Genomic DNA, 17,395 nt, shown 5'->3' with positions numbered 1-17,395 from the left:
AAGGGAGGATACCTGCCAGTGGTGGGAGCAGGGAGACTGGGCCATGTTCACCCAGTGTTGTCTGGGGGAAGATCCTCTGATCAGCGGTCTTGAGATGCGGTCCCCAGTGCAGGTCAGTCCCCATGTGGATTCTGGGTCCTCAAAATCTCTGACTTGGGGACTTCCCTGGGGGCGCAGTGGTTGAGAATCCGCCTGCCAATGCAGGGGGCACGGGTTCGAGCCCTGGTCCGGGAAGATCCCACATGCCACGGAGTAACTTCTCAGCCTGTGCTCTAGAGCCTGTGAGCTACAACTACTGAGCCCGTGTGCTGCAACTACTGAAGCCCATGCACCTAGAGCCTGTGCTCCACAACAAGAGAAGCCACCACAATGAGAAGCCCACGCACCACAACGAAGACCCAATGCAGCCAAAAAAAAAAAAAAAAAAAAAAAATCTCTGACTTGATGTAGCTAGCTACGAAAACTGTATGGCAAGTTCCCCATGACTTTCTTTCTCTACTCCCCAGACAGATTCCTAGCGGACAGAGTATACTAAGTATTCAATTACCTGGGCCCGTAAGACTTACAATTATTTCTTCACTGTAAATGAATAATTTACAGTTCTGTTTTATATACATTGGTATTTTGGCATAAGAGCTAGAGTTACATTTAGCTGTATTTAACAGAGAACCCAATATAAAAGTGTCTTATAAGCACAGAGTTTATGCTCACTTGCAAAAGAAATCCACACATAGACTGGGACTGTGGTATGCTGGATCCACAGCGTCCACAGAGACCTGGGCAATATTTGTCTGCCCTATCATCCCCAGTGAATAACTTCTATCTTCTTTGGCACCTCTTGGTTCAAAATTGCTGTTAGAGCTCCAGCTATCACCTCTGCATTCCAGGGAGCAGGAAGAAAGAAGAATGTAATACTTCCCATTGGCCAGAACTTTGACAATGATGACATTTATCTGAAAGAAAGACCAAGAAAGGTAATCTTTCAAATAAGCTCATTGCCACACTGAACAAAATAGGGTTCGACTACTAAAGGAAAAAATAGAGGGAAGAGATGTTGGGTGACAACTGCTTACTGTGAATCAGCCCCTAGAATCTAGTCAACCAATTAGGTTGAATTCCTCATTTTATTTTCAACTCAATTTGGATTCAAGACAAAAAAGATGAGCATAATTTCTGCCAGCCTCTGTTTTGTTATCTTATTGTATTCTTATTCTATTTCCATAGCATCCTGTGGTTTTATTAACCCCATTTTATAGATGAGAAGGCTAAGTGTCGGAATATTGAAGTGGATTCACGCCTTAGGTAATACAGCTACTAAGATGTGTTGACTTAAAGTCTAGTGTTCCTTATCCTGAATTATAGAAGCAATAAGGTGAATCTGGTCTTACCATATTAAAGCAAATGGTCCCTGTGACAAGGAGCTATTTTGAGAATAGAAACTGGTGATATATGTATAATACCGTCCGCTTTACTTGACTATCAGAGTAATTATCTCACATTTCCATGAGTTTTTTTCTTCCACTGCCACACTGATAATTTTGTGTACATTCTTCAAATGGGGGAACATTTGGTCTGACAGCCAAGATAAAGTGGTGTATTACTATGACTGTGGCCCAGGGTACCTTGTCACAGATATTTTGCAAGGTGTCCTTAGCTTCATGTGTTTGGTACTGTGTCAGCCAATTTGTTATCTAAGAACTAAACACTGATGTGTATTTTTAGCAATGTGATTATGCTTCTTCCTTAAGCTGCAGAAGCTGATCTCTGCCAATTACAGGATCCATTAGTTGACCAGCTGTCATATGAGCTCTGTTCCTATCATCAAACATGTTTTTCTCCCTTACGATCATTTTTAGAGGTACCATCCTCTCCTGAAGCAACACAAGTTTTACCAAACAATATACCTGAGGTAGATAATTTACTTATATAATCTTTGTGAGCCTAATTAAAGTTGGTAAAATGAAGCTTTTTCCTTTGTTTGTATTTTAAAGTGAACATAGATCAAAATCATCTGAGAAAAAAATGGGCCCTAATCCATTTTAATGGTGTCATATGAACCAAGCACATAGTTATTTGTATTAAAATAAAAATACCCCTTTATGTGACCCACAACCAATGGAAGTCTTCCTTTTTAAAACATTTAATCGGTACGTTGGAAACCTACCCTAGCCCATAAAATGATAACTTAAAACGATAACTTACTTTCATGATTTTTAACCTAATACGTATAGTTTAGTAACTGTGCTAGGGTGAATAACTATATCACTTTGTGTAAATTAATACTTAGCAAAAATTTTATCAGTCTAACTTCATAATTGAACTTACTAATCGGAAGAATATTTGGACAATTGGCTAGAATAAAGTAATTTGTTATTTCAGTTTCATCCACATACAGCCTGTCGATGGCGCCCTTTGCAGATCCTGGTCTGGCCGTATTGTTATCATATCCACCCTCAATCTCTGACATAATTCTTCCCTTTCACATCCCTCCCAGACTTCAACCCGCACTGTTCTGTGTTTCTGCTTTTCTTTGTGCTGTGTTTTTTGTCTTCTGTCTGTTATAACCTTCCATGGTCTCTGTTTGTCACGATCTTTTTCCCACTACAGATGATAGATAGATAGGCCTTTCCCACTACAGATAGGCCTTTCCCACTACAGATAGGCCTTTCCCACTACAGATAGGCCTTTCCCACTACAGATAGGCCGTCTTTTCAAACCCAACCTCCTCTCTAGTGCTTTCTTTGATCCTCCAGTTGTCATTAATTTCTACCTCCCTTATTTCCCCGTTGCTTCATCCTAGATGCCAGCTTGGCTATTACAGTCATTACCATGTCTGTCTATATCCTCCCACACACTGTTTATTCAGAGGGACAAGGCCTATGTTGATTTCTCTTCTGCATTTTCTATCCTTACAACATTGGGACGGCTCTTCATGCAGTTGGTGCTGAACAAGCCAGCATTGAACCACATCCTGTTTTGTTGGTTTGGTTTTCTTTATCTACTCTGACCAACAAGGATTCAGCATTCCTTCATATGGGTTTTGCAGATCTCGGAGTTACAATGGCTTTTGAAGACTGCTGGGAGAATGTGCTAACATCCCAGGTGCAGGATCACCAGGCGTGCAGAGAGCCCCGCATCCTGGAGGGAGTTGGAAACAAGCTGGGGAGGAGGGCAGACCATCCAAGCGGACACCCCTTCAGAATGGACCGGTTCGATGCTGCCTTCCTCACTCTGTGCTACAAGTTATCTACCAGTCCAACACATAATGTTGGCCTTCCGAATAAGTTCACAGGGGACGGCGGGGTAAGGAGATCAAGTGGGACTTCTCCCCAACAGCAGGTGAGCGGAAGAAAAGCTGTTTTACGTCCTGAGATACACGATTGCTCTTCAGTGGTCAGGCCACTAGTGAGTTGATCATTGCTAGTGAATAATGGATTAAAGCTATAGTTTATAGCAAGTGATTTAACCTTTCCAAATCTCAGTTTTCCCATCTGTCCAATAGGGTAATAGTAACTTTTCCCAAACTTTTTGATTGCTGTGATGATTAAAGATAATGCTCGTAAAGGGCCAACCTACATCTCCTCCCCTGGTTCTCAGGCCCTTTAAAGCTATAGTTTATAGCAAGTGATTTAACCTTTCCAAATCTCAGTTTTCCCATCTGTCCAATAGGGTAATAGTAACTTTTCCCAAACTTTTTGATTGCTGTGATGATTAAAGACAATGCTCGTAAAGGGCCAACCTACATCTCCTCCCCTGGTTCTCAGGCCCTTTAAAGCTATAGTTTATAGCAAGTGATTTAACCTTTCCAAATCTCAGTTTTCCCATCTGTCCAATAGGGTAATAGTAACTTTTCCCAAACTTTTTGATTGCTGTGATGATTAAAGATAATGCTCGTAAAGGGCCAACCTACATCTCCTCCCCTGGTTCTCAGGCCTTTGGACTCAGACTGGAACGACACCACTGGCTGTCCTGGGTCTCCAGCTTGCCAACTCACCCCACAGATCTGGGGACTTCCAGCCTCCATAATCATATGAGCCAATTCCTTATGATAAATCTCGTGATACAAATAGATATAGATACATAAATCATCTAGATATATTTATATATCTATATATTTAAATTCTACATATAATATATACAATATATATGGATATATTTATAAATGGCCAGATATAGATATATCATATAGATTTATATATCTATATCTATATATTTATAAATGGCCAGATATAGATATAGAAATAATATAAATGACCAAGCGGTCTTGGACAACACTGGAATATATATATACCTCTCTGCATATAGACATATAGATATATAGATAGAGATAGATAATCTCCTATTGGTTCTGTTTCCTTGGAGAACTAATACACTACTCTCAGTATTATCTGAAGTAGAAAAAAAGAGAAATTAGAAGCTCATTAGCCGTTGAAAAACAGAATGGGGGACATAGGGAATTTGCCAGTGGCATTTAGGTAATCAGGAAATAAAGGAATCACAGGACCCTGCGGTGAGTCACAGGAAGTGGGCGATTCACAGCAAGACCCCCAGAAGCTGCTGTCAGTCCTTATGTCCGTGGTCCGGAAGCCTCCACAACAGACTGTCAGGACTGCGGAGCACAAGGGCTTCTGCTTGCCTCTCACTCTCAAATATCACGCCAGCCTCTCTCATGTGAGGAATCTAAACTGGAACTCTACCAGCAAGGGTGAGTTTGGGAAATGTAAGTTTTAGGCCTCCAGCTGGTGATAAAGAGAGAACTTAGAAGTATTAAAAAAAAAAAAAATCAAACCGAGAAAAGAAATGAATTTATAAGGTAAAATTTTCTTGACTTGAATAACAACCCCTAAAATTGTCCTCCTTCCTTTCGCGCAGCAAAGGCCCCCAGTTTTGTTTTTTTTATAAATTTATTTACTTATGGCTGTGTTGGGTCTTCATTGGTGAGCGCAGGCTTTCTCTAGTTGTGGCGAGTGGAGGCTTCTCATCGTCGTGGCTTCTCTTGTTGCGGAGCACGGGCTCTAGGTGCGCAGGCTTCAGTAGTTGTGGCACGTGGGCTCAGTAGTTGTGGCTTGCGGGCTCTAGAGCTCAGGCTCAGTAGTTGCGGCGCACAGGCTTAGTTGCTCCGCGGCATGTGGGATCTTCCCGGACCAGGGATCGAACCCGTGTCCCTTGCATTGGCAGGCAGATTCTTAACCGCTGCGCCACCAGGGAAGCCCAGGCCCACAGTTTTAGCTGTGCTGGCACTAGCAGGGGGTGTGGGGCTCCTACCTGTTGATGCTCTGAAGTGGCCGTGACTCCAGGAACCCAGCACTCTGATTCAGTGGCCAAGCCACTTTCTTCCGGAAGTCCACGACAGGTAGGTGATGTTTATTGTTCGTAGGTCAGTGACATTGGAACAGATTCAGCTATGCTCTTCCCTGATACTGACCACCAAGGTGAATGGTTAACCAAGTATAGAAAAAAGAAGCTGAAATCTTAGGCCAGGCTAGAAGATTTTGCATTCACTGAAAAAAGGAACAAGCTCCTGGCTCTTATGAATTAAAAGCTCACTTGTGTGGAAGCAAACTGTGAAACAACCAGAAGAACTCTCTAGCCTGCTTTCCAGTGTTCAACAAATCCACAGATACCAGTTACCTCACTTATACAAATGGTATTTACCACGGTTAATAAACTCAGTTCATGACTAGAATGTGGATTTATAAGGCTTCACAAGTATTTATTAACCAAGTAATACAGTGGTATTTTAATGGGGCATGACATCAATAATAAAAAACATTGTAAAGGCCGTAACATTTAAGACTCTAGAGCTTAGAATTAATATAGGCAGTTCAGAGATCAAAGCATGTTTGATTATCCTGTTTTCTTCCTGTTATCACTTCAGCTGATCATCAAGAAAGCTGCTTCCGGGGCTTCTCGGGTGGCACAGTGGTTGAGAATCTGCCTGCCAATGCAGGGGACACGGGTTCGAGACCTGGTCTGGGAAGATCCCACATGCCGCGGAGCGGCTGGGCCCGTGAGCCACAGCTACTGAGCCTGCGCCTCTGGAGCCTGTGCTCCGCAACGAGAGAGGCCGCGACAGTGAGAGGCCCGTGCACCGCCATGAAGAGTGGCCCCCGCTTGCCGCAACTAGAGAAAGCCCTCGCACGGAAACGAAGACCCAAACACAGCCATAAATAAATAAATAAACAAATATTTTTTAAAAAAAAAGAAAAAGAAAGCTGCTTCCCACTGCACACTGACCACAAATGTTAGCATTAAGCAGAGTCTTACGGTATTTCAACAAAGATTTTTATCTCACTTCACAGAGCGGATTAGCCAAATGATGTAGGTTAAGCTATGTCAATGATGATGCAGATACAAAAATAAACAAATAAATAAATAAGGGGTCTGGAGAAAATTCTGTTACAGTTAAACTAAGGAAGAAACAAGCATCACATTAACTTCATGAAATGATCCTTCAAGAAAAATAGGGTATGGAATGATATCCCAGTTTTACAGATGGTTAAACTTGGGCTCAGAGAAGAAAAGAGAATTGCCCAAGGACTAAGAGACCTGGATTTGAACCTCGGTGTTCCAGACTCTGCAATCCACACTACCAAATCATTCTGCCTCCAACATTATTGGTAACAGAAAAGGGTATTACCAGCAACAAAAGAGGCAATTAGCAATGAGAAAGCACCGTGAGCAAAATTATAAATTAACACTTTGTTCATTATTCTTCTGGGGAGATAAGTATTTGTTATTTAAGCAAGACAACATATCCCTATTAAAATTGCCAATGTGTAAACATACCCTTGAGAGAAGTGCTGCAAGTGTCAGGACGGTTGAAATTTAAACATATTCAAAAAAAATTGAAATACAGGATCATTTATGGACAGTCACTAACTATGCTAAGGAAGGCAAGAAGATTCAGGGGCCAAACTTGTGACTAGATTTACTGATATAGATGCCTATCCTGTCTCCTCCACTGCATTCTAGATTTCCTAAGCCGCAGTACTGTGGTTTCGTGTTGTATCTAACATTGGGAGATGGGATTCCAACGGACAGCATGGCTAACAAACTGCACTGGCCTTCCTTGTTTTAAATGCAGTGGAGGTAATCCCACCCACTTCAGGGACCAAGCTGGCGATCACATGAGCAACGGAGGAAGGATGTGAAATAATACGGAGTGGGGAGAACTGTGGAAAACCCTAGAATGATACTCCATCTAGAGAGAGCCCAGATATTCAGCTCAGGCAAGTGTGGCTACAATGAATCTTGACCCAGTGATATCAGAGCACCAGTTTTTAAAGACAAGTTAGAAATCTACATCTTACATGAAATTATCTGAGGTTTAAAGGTTGGCAATTAATTCCATTTTTAAGATCATAGTGTGGGCCAGACTCTGAAGCCTCTGCTCTAGATGTCAGTTCCTATGTACTTATAGCTCTGACTCATGTCTGTAGACTGTGCTCAGGGGGCCCTTCTACTGAAGGGATGTTGATGGCTCAGCTGAAGCCATAGGGTAGCACTGATTCTGAGAATCTATATTGGCAGGCCTGGTGGGCAGGGCTTTCATATAGAGCAGGGGTCCCCAACCCCCAGGTCGAGGTCCGGTACCGGTCCCTGGCCTATTAGGAACCGGGCCGCAGAGCAGGAGGTGAGGGGTGGGGGAGCGAGCAAAGCTTCATCTGCTGCTTCCCATCACTCCCTATCGCTCGCATTAACTCCTGGACCATCCCCTGCATCGGTTGCATTACCGCCCGAAGCATCCCTCCCCGCCATCCCTCCCCACCCACCCCACCCCCTGGCGTGGAAAAATTGTCTTCCACGAAACTGGTCCCTGGTGCCAAAAAGGTTGGGGACTGCTGATATAGAGTGAGCTTTGGAGTCCTACATGCTCGGGCCAGTTACAGATTGGGCATCTGCCCATTGTAGACATCAGTCAGAGCTACAGATGCTTCAGCTCAAATGACCTTTATTAACCTGCCCTCAATAATGAAGAACATGGAGACCCCATGGGGTTCCAGAGCACTTGCCCAGCATCCTCCCCACTGCACCCCTCGCTGCCCGCTGACCTCTCACCACAACAAGATGACTTATTAAGTCACCGAAGCAGAAACTCAGAAGTCCCTAGACCACATGCTGAAAATATTTTTTTATTGTCTATCAGGTGAGTTTGACAGGGGTATTGTTAACTTTGTGAGAAAGACATGCTAGTAATATCTGGTGGCTCATAGCCAACTTTCAATAATTATAGTCTCTTGGTATAATTACTCACAGTAATCTCTTTTATATAAGCATCTCAAAAACCTGCTTCTCTCACTAACCAAGCCTGACCAGTTAGAAGCGTTTTAAAAGAACAACAAATCTTTTTAAATTATAAAAGGAATACACATCTGTGAAAAATTCAGACAAATCCCAGCACATAGAGTAAAATCTGAAAGTCCCCCTTGTCTCCTATCGCATGCCAGGAGGTAGCTACTACTGTTAGTTAATGAGTGATTTTACGCCAGACCTTTTTCAAATCGTTTGCATGTGTGCACATATATGTACCTGCACACACACACACAAACGTGTATTTTAACATCTTAAACATAAATAGCAACATATTATACCTAGTGTTCCATATTATTCTGGGACTTGCTTTGTTTATTAGACAATGCATATTGGAGATGAATATCTGTGAAGTTTTCCAGTCCACCTTTAGCTTGTAGATGATTCATGAATTTGAATATATGCATGAAATATAACCAAAACTGCTTCACTTAGATTGGGAAGCTTATTGTGAAGTAAATGAGGTTTTAAATTTTTGATAACTAAGTGGTACAGTTCTACCCAGATCTATGTAGTAAACCTAGTCTTGGAAAGTGTTATGTTAACTGAAACTGTAAATTGAATCATATTATAAAAGTGTCCAGGAAACTGATTATTGGAAAGGACTCAACAAGGAGCGATACTAATAGGGTATATTCTTTAGGGATAAAAATGACTATCCTAATAGACCACTTGTGAACAGTCAAATACATTTTCTTTGTCTTAAATTGGGGCTCTCTGTATATGAGCTTGACCAACCCCAATGCAAGCCTGATGGAATTGGAAGAAACGGTTCCCTTTTCTCTGTTAGATGTTTGATGTTTTATCAAAGCATAAGCCAAACAAAGGGGACTGACTTTTAAAATTGGTTGGCATGAGATATCCCCCTTCCCTCAAGTTCTTTAGTTAGGTAGAGCAGGCTAAACCCTACCATGTTCCTCATAAAGTGGTCAAAATCCATCAAAACTCATTGGAAAACTATTTTGTCTCATATGGTTTGATTCAACTGGATTCAAACCAAGAAGTCCCGGCTGAAATCAAACTCTTAAGCAATATTCATGGTTGTGAGAGCATGCAAACTGGACCATTCCTTGACTGTTTGCTGCAGGAGAAATTCAAGGCTACCAGTCTTCTTACTGCTTTCCCTCTTTCTGTCCCCCTGTTTACAGGAACATCACCTGTAACTGTTTTCTTTTAAAGCAAGGTTTTAACCGGAAATTTCTCCCAGCCTGAAAGTTTGCCCCCCACCCCAAGAAAATAATTTATGTTTGATGATTTATTGAAACTGTCTAAATAGAAAAATTGTTTTTCATTAGTTAAGGAGAAGAAAGGGTTTGCACCCCATAAAAAAAAGATGCGTTTAATCCTTTACATTTTAAAATTTCAGTGATCTGAACAGTCCATGGAGCCTAGGGCTCTGATCAATTTGTCAACAAATGATATATCTCTAATCTGCTAAGGCTATTAATCCTTGGTTACTTTACATAACATATATGCAAAGATATAAATTACCCTTTTAAAAAAAGACTGCCAGTAACCAAATTCACATATACAGCAGTCTGCAAATTTTGAAAGGGTTATGTGCCAAAAGTTAGCTTGGATCTCAGAATGCCTTCCCCACATAAAGTGACTAGATTTCCAGCAAAGCCTAGAAAGCAGTCTGATTCACCATGAGGTGAAATATCAATAGATTCACTGTGTTCCAGAATCTCTTAGGAAGCCAGGACTCTGCAGCCCTTTTCAACACCCTGATGGGCTGGGGTGAGAGGTCAGAATCGGTTCCCATGGCAGCAAGAAGAAGCCTCCAGCAGCAAGAGGTGGGCAGGGCTTTGGTAACCCCTTGATGGTGACATGAAGGTGGGGACTTACTGCTCCATTTCCGTGTTCTGCCAATTCCTGGCTGGCTGAGTTAGGACTCTTCAGGCCATAAGTAACAGAAATGGGGGAGTTGTTACCAAGGATTCGGGGGTAGTTTGGGAACCCAGGCTAGGAGGACCTTCACAATGGTTGGAAAGAGGCACCGCGGAGCTGTCTCTCAGGATCTGTTGCTTGCCTTGCCTAACTTCTCTGTGTGTCTGCTTTATTTCTCCCTTGTGAGCACTCAGCAGTAAGACCACTTGCCTGCCCCATGGTGTGGTCTCCAGTTAGTGAATTTTCTTCTCCCTAGTTCAACAGATACCAACTGGGGTCTGTGAATCCAAATGCCCAAAGAGAAAGCGTTTGATGATCCTAAATTTGGTCAAGCGGTGTCCAGCCCAGGGCCAATTAGCTCTGGCCAGGGGGCCAGGTCATATGGCTCAAACGATGGCTGCCAATCTCCTCTCCCGTTCCTTTCCCATCCCCTGGGAAGAGAGTGGGTGAAGGAGGAAGGAAATCCTCCCATAAGAGCAGTGTGAGATGGCAGACCCTGAAAAGACTATGTAATACATTTTGTAACTTTGGGAAAAATTACTTCACATCTCAGAGTCTCAGTTTTCTCCTCTAAAAAAAGAGATAAAACTACTTGCCTCTGAGGGTTGTAGAATTTACATGCAAAAAATTGCAAATGAGTCCTAAACTCCCAAAGCTCTAAAAACTCACTGAGGGGTACTCTTAGTCTAGAACAACATTCACTAAGTGTTTATTGAGCACTCATTACACACTGGGAATACTTTTCAATACAAGAGTAAAGAGTAAAGATACATTCCAGGAGAGAATGTGATTTAGTAAATGGAAAGAATACGTGTTAAGAGTCACAAAGTCCTGAGCTGACTCCTCCTTCTGCCACTTAGTTGTGTGGCTTTGGGCAAGTTTCCTACCTCTGAGCTGGGAGTATTACTCCTTATTACACCCTAAATGGCCCTACTTGAGCCCACCTCTCCCAAGTCAATCCCCGCACTCAAGCCTCTCCTGCCAGGCTGGCCTCCTGGTGGTTCCTCCGACACTGCTGAGCTTGGGCTGCCTTTACAACTGCAGCTTCCTCTGTCTGGAATGCTGTTTCTCCTGATCTGGATGGGGGGGGGGGGCTCCTTCTTGTTTTTTCAGGTCTCTGCACAAATATCCTCCTCTTGGAGGTAACCAACTTACCTACATGTCTTCCCCCTACCCCACCCACCTTGCTCCTCTCCATAGCATTTGTCGCTTCCTAAAAGTACAGATTTATTTGATTTTTTTAATTAGCTGTCCCCCCACTAAAATATAAGTTCTATGATCTAGGGCCTCTGGTGTTTTAACTGATATATCCCCAGGCCTAGAAGAGTGTCTGACACTAGTAAATGCACAATTGTCAAATACATGAAGGATGAGCGGCTACTTCAGAGGGCTACAGGGAGGATAAAGTGTGATTAAATTAGCTACGGTATGAAAGTACTGAGCACATGCCTGGCACTGAGTAAGTACTTTACTGGGTTGAGTAGCATTCCCTCCAAATTCACGTGCACCCAGAACCTGTGAATGTGGCCTTTTGGCAGATGTAATCATGTTAAGATGAGGCCAGACTGGTTTAGAGTGGACCCTCATCCAATGACTAGTGTCTCCATAAGAAGAGGGAAATCTGGGCACAGAGAGTCATGCAGGGAGAATGCCCTGTGACAACAGAGAAGGAGATTGGAGTGATACTGCCACAAGCCAAGCACTGCCACACCAGCCATATAAGAAAGACAAGAAGTGAGGATTATCATTTCATCACAGGAGGAAAGTGAGGCACACCGTGACATCACAAGCCACTGGAAGCTGGAGTCAGTACCTGGTCCCCAAGGGGATATAATGCATTGTCTGAATATGCAATTTTTTGGCCTTATGCTCCATGTGCCATGTTTGGCTTTGCCTCTTTTTCCTAACTGGGAGAAAGGAAAATCGAAGCATCGAATTTGGGAGATAACATCACTCAAGTGTCTTCATGGGGAACATATTTCTTTTAACACATACAAAGAACAGGTCTGGGACTTCCCTGGTGGTGCAGTGGTTAAGAATCCGCCTGCCAATGCAGGGGACAAGGGTTCGATCCCTGGTCCGGGAAGATCCCACATGCCGCGGAGCAACTAAGCCCGTGCGCCACAACTACTGAGCCTGTGCTCTAGAGCCCTCAAGCCACAACTGCTGAAGCCCATGTGCCTAGAGCCCCTGCTCTGCAACAAGAGAAGCCACTGCAATGAGAAGGCCGCGCACCGCAAGGAAAAGTAGCCCCTGCTCGCCGCAGCTAGAGAAAAGCCCCCGCGCAGCAGCGAAGACCCAACGCGGCCAAAAAATAAATAAATAAATAATGAAATATTAAAAAAAAAAAAAAAGAACAGGTCCGAAACCACTACAATTCCAGCTGTTAAAACTAAACCACAAAAAGAAACAAAAACAACAACAACAAAAAGCTAAACCACAGGGTTTGGTCCCAGTGACTGTAAATGACAGCAACGTTGAGGAGAGAAGCCTTCTGCTTCTCGGATTGACCATCTCTGTGTGTGACACAGCTGGATTGTGACGGCAGCTCTGTGCTTCTTCTGTAAGTTAAGTGGGAAATGGTATTTCCCAACAGTTTCATTGCTCTCTCAGCCACCTTGATCTTGCTCACCAGACAGGACTGGGAAGGAGAGAGGAAACTCAGGCATGAGGGAGACCACGTCATCCTTGAAAGCTACATCCCAAAGACCTGAATTGACATCTGGATAAACAAGGTCGTGGCAGGTGTTCCCCCATAGTCATTTGTGCAACCAAATACTTAGCAGGACTTACACTGGGCTACCAGGAAGTGCTCAGCCTTCAGCGGCAAACTGAAGACAGAAGGATTGAATTGCACTTTCGTTGCAAGCAGGTCATCTGGGCCTAATTTGACTGTTGTCTTTCACTCCCTGTGAGGAAGTGCAGTGCCGCTAGAAGATTCAGGAGGGAGGAGGGAAAGCCAAGGTCGACCAGCAGGATGTTTTCTTTGCTGTTCTGCTGAGATCCCTAAAGCAGGCGCAGGTGTGGGGAGAAGTCAACCCCTCCTCGCGGTCCTTCAACACCTTGTTCTCTTCGGGTCTAAAGGTCTAGAGGCAGAGCGGAAAAAAGAAGTAGGAGAGGGGCAACCGCCATCTTTCTTAATGCGGAAAACCAAGAGAGAATCAATTTTCCTCTCCACCTGTCTAAAAGTGTTCCCCAGTTGCCAAATCACAAGGGCTTGCCGGGTAGGGACGCGGAGGATGACCCAGGATCCACTTCGAACCTACTCGGTTCTTGAGCAAGGTTAAAGAAGTTTGGGCCTGTGGGGAGACGTTGCATCACGCAGAGTTTGGCAAGAACTTGGGAATCTTCCCTGGGGGGGCTCCCTCTACCTGGCGGAAGTGGGCAAAGGCAGGACTACAGGCGGGATGGGGGAAGCTGGAGGGGAAATCAGACCTCCTCTTGAGCTCAAAAGTGAAAGGAAGGTCACCAAGCGATCAGCCGGCGCACGCCAGGATGGACTCACGCAGGTCCACACGTGCTCGGCCGCTCCCCATTAGGTGGCACTTCTGCACCAGCCGGGAGGGGTGGAGGAGGCGCGGTCGGGCGCAGAGAGGCGCGGTGTAGACACCTGTACCCTTTCGCCCAGTTCCGAGTGGGCCGGACGCCAGGGATCGCCCGAGCCCGCCCGGGCCCGCCGGGAAGGAAAGGAGGGCGGGCGTGCCTGGCGCAAGGTGAAGGCGAACACCTGGACGTCCGCGTGCGCGGGGCGGGCGCTAGGACCCGAGCGGCGCACCTGTTGGCTGGCGCCCCGGGCCCCGCCCGCCACCCCGAGCGCCCGGCCCGGCGAGGGCGAAGGCAGGAGGGACAGTGCGAGCGGGGAGCACCGGGTGGCGGCGGCGGCGGCCCCGGGATCACCATGGCCGAGCTGCTCTGGAGCCTGCAGGATTCCCAGCTCGTCGCCCGCTTCCAGCGCCGCTGCGGGCTCTTCCCCGCGCCGGATGAAGGCCCCGGCGAGCCCTGTTCTGGCCCCGCGGAGGGCGCGGCGCGGGCGCCCGGGCTCGGGCATCTCCCCGCGGCCAAAGGCAGGGGCGCCGGGGAGCCGGCCAATGGGCTGCGGAGAGTCGCGGTCCCGCAGGTAACCGCGGGCCAGGTGTTCGCAGTGGTGGGGGGAGGGGACAGCTCGCCCCGCCGCCTGCGGACTTGCTGGTCCCGGCGACTCCGCGACGCGGCGATGGGTGCGCGCCGATCCTGCCAAGCCGAGAGGGCCCCATACCCGAGCGGCGACCCGGCTGCCCGCGCTGTGGGTACCAGGGAGCGGTGGGTGGGAGTCCAATCCCTAGGATGACATCCTCTAACGCTGCCAGGTGGCGACCAGGTCTAGTAAGACTTCAGATGCCCCCAGAGCTTTAAATGCAGCCTATTTGGAGACTTTCTACTTTCGTAAGTAATTAAATTTATGTTCATGCATATTCTCCCAAATGTGTAAGAGTTACATAATTGAAAAGAGGCGCGGAGACGTCCTTGGCATTTTCACAAGAGACTTCCCTGAGGAGGGATTCTGACTACTCCCCCCCGGATTCTGAGTTTCCGCCCATCCCCCTTTCTTTGATCCGCACTAAAGGCGTGTAGCGGGGCTCGGCGTGCTCTTCCCCGTCCTGCAACGCCAGCTCTAAGGACAGAATTTCGGGTTTAAATATCGCTGCTGGAGAGATTTATAAAGCCCACCCCCTACCTCCAGTGATGTTGTCCAGACAGCGCTTCGCTCTCTCCTTCCCCCAGAGTCTCAGGGTCCCTCCTGCCTGGTGGGTCTCATATTAACTGGCACCAGTGACTTTTAACAGATGCTGTCAGGAGTGAAGCTAAACACGCTCTCCTCTAGGCGTTCACAGTGTGGTTACACAATCCACTGCGGCTTTGGGAAGCCAGCGCGTCGTCGCAGTGCACAGGGACTCCAGAGGGGAGGGACCAGACAGGCTGCAGATGCTAACGTGCCGGGGCTGCTGTCTGCCGGGGCGCAGGGCTGCCCTCTGGGAGGGAGGGCTCCCTGCAGCTGCGAGATGCCCTGGGCCGCCACAGAAGCTGCCCTTCTGGGGAGGGGAGGTAGAAAGTGTGGCAAATGAAAACTGAAACAGTGTATTAATTACAACTCTTTGCGGGCGTGGTGGAGGAAACCGCGTATTTTTCTTCCTAAAAGTTTTGGTGACAAGAGGGTGGCCTTTATGTGTAGATTTCTAGATCTAGTAACTGAGGAATTATGAAGAACCTGGCTTCCATGTGGAATGGGATATTATGGGCATTAAATTGTAGGATTAATTTAGAGGCTGGGGGGTGGGTTCCACTCCAGAGAAATCTTCCTGCGTAGTATTTTTTTTTCATCTCTTGTTGTTTATTCTCTGTCCCCATGACACCCAGTAACTTTTAGATGAGTTTGAGAGCCCCCTTTCCCCTTCCCCTTTCCCCTTGCTTTGTCTTTAAAATGGGGCAGAGGGAAGGAATAAGAACCAGTCTCAATCCTGAAATGCTGTTTGGCATTTTCCATGCACACACACTTTATACCCACAGGCAGATGCACGGGCTGCTCTCTGTTGCTCTCTCCTCAAGGGTCTACTCTGTCTCCCTAATTCAGGAAGCTGAGGAAGAGTGCATTTTCCCCCTAGTGTTTCTCAAACTGTTTTAAACATTACCCTTAGTCATGTAACTTTCAATTCTGGAAAAGGACCATCTTGCCCTTTAAAAGCGAGATGAGCAGATTTTCTTGTAGAGAGGTGTTGTCTTGCCACTTGAAGACCCTGATCATTCAGTGAACCAAACGGAAGGGTCGCCCCCTTTCCATCCTACACACGACCTCACTCACTATCGATCATGTAAAAGTAAGAGAGCTAAAAATTCACGATAAGAAATCACCACATTGGTGTGTGATGGGAAAAAAATGAGAGCACTTGATAAATAATGGGTTAATGTTTTTAAAGGTGGGTTGGTGTCAAGTGACTTGGGAAGATTAATACTTTGCAAGTACAGGTGGAGTTGCCAAAAGAAAACAATTGCATACCTGCCCCATATAATTGATGAGACCTTAAGGGGACAGCTGACCAAAACTTCTCTCCAACAGCTACTCTTCCCCTTGGCCTCTGGCCTTTGCCTGGCCTGCCTGAGCTCCCGGTCCTTCTTTCTCTAAATAAACTCCCATTCATCCTTCAGTTTCAAAGGTCAATTCCTCAGGAGACACTTTCACTCACCTTCCAGTCTCCCTCCTCCTTTTATAGGTTCTCTTTGCTCCTTGTGTTTCTTCACAGCAATTATCACATTGTGTAAGCACACCTTTGTGCGGATATCTGATTATTGCCCGCCTCTTCCAGTGAATGATAAGCCCTAAGAACGCAGGCAACTTGTCTAGCTTGCTTAGTATTTTCTCCTCATGGCCTGGCATGTGGGAGCTCAGTGAATTTTGTAAACAAATGAGTGCAGATGGCAATATAAAATTGCCCTTTAAAAGCAAAACAAGCAGATTTTCTTGCAGAGAGGTGTCTTGCTCCTTGAACAGCCTGGGCATTCAATGAGGCAAATAGTAGGGGTTTCCCCCTTCCCATCTAACACACTTCACTATGTCGTGAAAAAGAGGGAGCTAAAAATTCAAGATAAGAAATTGAGGATTTTTTAAAACTGAAGCGTAAATATTGAAAATCAAATTTTTCCACATAACTTAGAAGTCAGGCAGCACCAGGGTATTGATTTAAGACACTTCAAACAATAGTGAAGTTCTTTTCTTCCCGTGAGGGTCTTTAGATTGCAACAAATCTAATCTTTCTCACCTCCCGTGTTTTCTGTATTTCTTGTACTGCTTAAAGCAGGGACAAGTAGGGAAATGATTAAGTGAGGGCTTCCTTTTCACATTCTTGTAACACCACACGCCACTAGCTTCAAGATTAACTACACATTTGCAAACCAGGTCTGGGCTGGGCTTGCACAAAGCTGTCATTGAATAAATCAGACTGGCCCTCATAGATTTCCCAGTAGTCACGCATGTCACAGACAGAAAAGGTTTGCGTCCTAAAGAGTTGAATGCTTTGTTGAGGGCTTTCCAGATATCACACGGTCAGATCGGTGACTTAAGTCTAAACTTCTTTCTACTGTGCACACCTTCCAGGGAAACAATCCGAGGCTTCATTCTGTCTGTCTCATTGGGAAGGTGTGAGGTGTTAGGACTGGTTGG

The 17,395-nt window shown here is 45.6% G+C and overlaps 1 protein-coding gene across 1 annotated transcript in view; it reads left to right on the top strand.

Moving 5' to 3' along the window:
* The first annotated feature begins 14,101 nt into the window (after window positions 1-14,101).
* Window positions 14,102-17,395, top strand: part of SGPP2 (sphingosine-1-phosphate phosphatase 2) — a 141,421-nt gene continuing 138,127 nt past the window's right edge. The window contains exon 1 of the mRNA XM_068544352.1: window positions 14,102-14,320. Coding sequence (XP_068400453.1) covers window positions 14,102-14,320 — 219 coding nt within the window. The remainder of the gene's footprint in view (window positions 14,321-17,395) is intronic.

This window comes from Eschrichtius robustus, chromosome 5 (genome assembly GCF_028021215.1).
Source record: "Eschrichtius robustus isolate mEscRob2 chromosome 5, mEscRob2.pri, whole genome shotgun sequence".
NCBI classification, from domain to species: domain Eukaryota; kingdom Metazoa; phylum Chordata; class Mammalia; order Artiodactyla; family Eschrichtiidae; genus Eschrichtius; species Eschrichtius robustus.
This window is presented reverse-complemented; position numbering and strand designations above follow the sequence as displayed.